At 50.8% G+C, this 4,507-nt stretch overlaps 1 protein-coding gene across 4 annotated transcripts in view; it reads left to right on the forward strand.

Moving 5' to 3' along the window:
• Positions 1 to 4,507, forward strand: part of DNMT1 (DNA methyltransferase 1) — a 43,521-nt gene that overhangs the window by 21,330 nt on the left and 17,684 nt on the right. For all 4 annotated transcript variants that reach the window (XM_024134090.3, XM_024134088.3, XM_024134089.3 and 1 more), the window contains exons 13-17: positions 670 to 704; positions 1,027 to 1,075; positions 1,172 to 1,252; positions 1,334 to 1,443; positions 4,040 to 4,158. In XM_024134090.3, the coding sequence (XP_023989858.2) occupies positions 670 to 704; positions 1,027 to 1,075; positions 1,172 to 1,252; positions 1,334 to 1,443; positions 4,040 to 4,158 (394 nt within the window). The remainder of the gene's footprint in view (positions 1 to 669; positions 705 to 1,026; positions 1,076 to 1,171; positions 1,253 to 1,333; positions 1,444 to 4,039; positions 4,159 to 4,507) is intronic.

Genomic DNA, 4,507 nt, shown 5'->3' on the forward strand with positions numbered 1-4,507 from the left:
CCCTGCATCGGCAGGCGGACGCGCAACCACTGCGCCACCAGGGAAGCCCCTGTTTGTTTGTTTTTTTAAAGTGGTCTTATGAGTCTTTAAAGGAAGTCTGGTTATAAGAATTTTGTTTAGGGGCTTCCCTGGTGGCGCAGTGGTTAAGAATATGCCTGCAAATGCAGGGGACACAGGTTCGAGCCCTGGTCTGGGAAGATCCCACACGCCACGGAGCAATTAAGCCTATGTGCCACAACTACTGACCCTGCGCTCTAGAGCCTGCAAGCCACAACTACTGAGCCCACATGCCACAACTACTGCCTGCCTAGAGCCTGTGCTCCGCAACGAGAGAAGCCACCGCCATGAGAAGCCCGCGCACCGCAATGAAGAGTAGCCCCCGCTCGCTGCAACTAGAGAAAAACCCGTGCGCAGCAACAAAGACCCAACACAGCCAAAAATAAATAAAATAAAATAAATTTATTTTTTTAAAAAAGGAATTTTGCTTATAAGACTAGACACTGGAGATGGCTTGGGTCTCACTGGTTCTCTGACTGCCTTCCTGCCTCTGACTTTTGTGATAACCATGTACATTTTGTGATAACCTTGTACATTAAATTTTTAACTGTGAAGCATTATCCAGATGGAAAATACTTTTTTACCCTTCACTCTTTTGTTTTCTCCATTTAGGAGGAGAAGAGACGCAGAACTACATGCAAAGAACCGTAAGAACTTATTTTTGTCTTTATACAAAGCAGATCATAATATTAAAAGGGTTGTCCTAGAAAGAAAGATAAAGGGGCTTTTAGTGAATTCTGGAGCAGCCTTAGCTTTGTATGTGATGGAGTGTGAGCACAGGACCGAGACGTTCCAGTTCTGCCGTGTGAGGCAGATCCCCTCCGTGTGATAAAGACGCTTATGGCCTCGCATCTTGCCCCTTATGCAGCAGCTGGTGCTCATCTGTGTCTGGTGGATCAGGTATAACTTTGATGGCAGATTCTGATATGTTGTGAAATGACTAAAAAAAATCTTCTGCTTGGTTCCCAGAACTGAGAAGAAAATGGCTCGAACCAAAATGGCAGTAGTGTCCTCCAAGGTAAACATATATCTGGGAGTAAAACCAGTTGTGCACCACTAATGCGATTGCTTGGGGCTGGCTCTCTGAGCGCCGTTTGTGTTCGTGCCTCCACAGACCGATCCTCTGAAGTGCATTGAGTGCGGACAGTACCTGGATGACCCCGAGCTAAGATATGAACAGCATCCCCCTGACGCAGTAAGTTCCAGCTGTGTTTTTAGCCTTATATTGATAGTTTCCTGTCTCTTGTGTCTCTAGTTAATGGTCAATGTCTCTCAGGTGGAAGAGATACAATTGTTGACAAATGAGAGACTGTCCATCTTTGATGCCAATGAATCTGGCTTTGAGAGTTACGAGGATTTTCCCCAACACAAACTGACCTGCTTCAGGTAACTGATACGCCTCTGCTTTATCGTAATGGGGCATTTTCCTAAAGACACCTAAGTTCTTAATATCCTAGTGAAGTTTTTAACACCTACTAACCTGCAACATTTCTTAAGCTGCTAACACGAGATAAGGGCCAGAAAGCTGGTAGACGTCTGGTAGACGTTTGCTGGTGGTGGTGGGGTGGGTGGGCGGGTTGTTACAGCTCTCCCTGTTAGCTCTTGAGCAGGTAAGCATCCTGAAGCTCATTCACGTGAGGGCCAGCTATGTGCCAGGTCCTGCACGAGGTGTTACAGACGTGGCACCTCAGCTCCTGGTCTCATGGAGGCAGAACAAAAGTTAGGCCTTTCAGGTAGTAACACTGTGACAGATGTGAAAAGCATGGGGAGCAGAGAGTGGGTGGGGGAAGGTGTTTAGAATGCAGGAAGGGACTGGAGCAAAGACCTCGGTGGCTTAAGAACAAGCTGAGGCGATAGTGAGGGAAAGACATCCAGGAGAAGGGAACAGCAAGTGGAGGCTGGGAGGGGGGCACATTGGCTGGGAAGACTAGGTGAGAGGCTGTGTGGCTGGAGTAGAGGGACTGGGGGTGAGTGGTAGGGGAACAGGGCCCCGGGGAGGGTCCTGGATCCCGCAGGGCTTTGCAGGCCGTGGCAGTGATGCCGGGGTCTTCGGCGTAGAGGTCCGTGGCATCTGGACTGTACCTTTGGAAGGGCTCAAACGAGCCTGTGAGTGAGCAGAGTCCCCGTGCTCTCCAGCCCCCTTGGTTCCGTTTTGTCCCCCTCACTGGAGGTGCTTCACTTTGCTTCTTGTGGGAAATGGCTTGGCTCCAGGACCAGCCCATGTCTCCTTTCAGGCCTTGGCACGTGCTTTTCCGCTCCCTGGACCAGAGAATAGTAGGGGTGGGCGGATCACCTTTTGTAACCTCAGGTGGAATCATTTCTGGGCAACCTTTCCGACACTCCTGCCCCACAGTGGGTTGGGGGGCTCTGGGTCCAGGGAAACCCCAGTATGTTTCTCCTGCAGTACTCTGTACACTCACTGTGGTTGCTGGTGTCTCCCACGTTCCACGATCAGGATCCTGATCTGTAGTGGGATGCTGGCCATCTACCAGCGATCCCCTGGCTCAACCTCTGCCTGACAGCACAGGTGAAACGTGCTGTTGGCATTGCTGACGTTCATGGCCTCATGCTTCCCTGTGGCATTCCTGGGGCAGAGGTTCAGGAGAACCAGGGGCTGGGGCCGCTGTAGTCAGGCATGTCAGGGCTTGGGGTCTCTTGGCCACTCCTCAAGAATAGGAGGTTGGGAAGGTGGCAGTAAGAACACACTTCCTAGGAATGACATGCCTTTGTAGCATCAGGCCATTGGAGCCAGACCACCTGGGTTAATTAGGAACTCTGTTTACCTCTGGTACTTGGGCTGAAAGTGGCAGGTGGAAACAAGCCCTTCCTGTGAACCAGTGGGTCCTGCCCCTGCATGGGACTTGGCACTTCTCCCTGATGTCACCTCTACTGAGGGAGCGTGTGGACAGCCCATGAGGCTGGGCGCTGGATCCTCTTCTGTGCGTCCACGGTGTCCTGCCCTCCCTTGGTCCACCTTTCCCACATCTTCAGGTCCTGATGGCAAGGCTGTGACCCGTGTCTGCCTACCATGCCTGGTAGGGGAACTCCACTCAAAGTGGTCATGTTTTAATTTTTTAAAATTGTGTGAGAGTCCAAGATGCAGATTTTTGTCTTCTAAGGGCCTAGGTGGTGGGAGTGTGGTGGTGCTCTCAGACCTGCACGGATTCCACGTGACCCGCTTGGACTCTGAGGGGTAGCATGGCACCTCTGGCCTCGAGGCCAGCACGAGCAGGTTTATAGGCAGAGCCCACCCCAACCCCATGATTTTCTCAAGTTTGGCATCCTGCTTAATGATGCACATTCTCTCAAATGTCAAGGAGCATCTCTAGGCAGTAGATGCCCTTAAACTTGAGGCTGAACCCCCAGAGGGAGGTGGAAGTCCCTCCTTCCAATGTCCTTGATGTACCTCACCTTTTATGCTCTTGTATAATGTGCTTCATTTTAATTTTGTTTAATGAGGTGAAAGTCACATAGCACAAGATTAACCATATATGATATGTTATGAAGCAGTAAATCCCCAGGAACAAAGCAGATTAGTAGTTGCCAGGGGTGGGGAGGGGATAGGGAGTGACAGCTCAGTGGGTGTGAGGTTTCATTTTCAGCAACAAGAACATTTTGGAGCTAGAGGGGATGGTTGTACAGCTCTGGGTAGGATGTGTTTGAGAAGCCATTGTTTCTCCACTAGCAACTCACCGAGGGAGGGTGTAGCAGGTGGTGCCCTTGTGAGATTTCCCGCCATCCCACTGTCAGTCTCGCTGACCTCTCCACGTTGCCTTTTCAGACACTTATACTCTTGATACCCAGGTAGGCGAATCAGGTAGAAGCTGTTTGGGTGAAAGAACACTGTACCGAGCCAGTGTTCTGGCAGCCAAGGAGACAACTGAGTCTAGGGACTGCACGTAGTCTATCTTGTGTCTGAGCTTGACTCTGTACTTCAGCCTGCCTTTGGTCAGCTGGTAAATCCACTCTGTCGCCTGTCTAGCGTGTACTGTAAACGAGGTCACCTGTGCCCGATTGACACCGGCCTCATTGAGAAGGATGTTGAGCTCCTCTTTTCTGGTTCAGCAAAGCCAATATATGAGGATGACCCGTCTCCCGAAGGTAAGTGGCACGTTCCAGGTTGTTTGGGACAGTTTACAAACAAAATTGAGATGAGAGCAATATTCAACTGGAACTGTTGCCTCTTAAAGTTAGGACTTGAGACTGGGCTGTGAGCAGCTATGAGCAGACTCTCTCTGATGGCTCCAGTAAGGACTGCCCGGCTTGGCTGTTAAGAGGTGTCAGCTCAGGTGGGCTCTCAGTGCCACTTAACCCTCCTGAGTTTTTCAATTTTTTTTTTTTTTTTTTTTTTGCGGTACGCGGGCCTCTCACTGTCGTGGCCTCTCCCGTCGCGGAGCATAGGCTCCGGACGCGCAGGCTCAGCGGCCATGGCTCACGCGCCCAGCCGCTC

The sequence above is a fragment of the Physeter macrocephalus genome, chromosome 2 (genome assembly GCF_002837175.3).
Source record: "Physeter macrocephalus isolate SW-GA chromosome 2, ASM283717v5, whole genome shotgun sequence".
Taxonomy (NCBI): Eukaryota; Metazoa; Chordata; class Mammalia; order Artiodactyla; family Physeteridae; genus Physeter; species Physeter macrocephalus.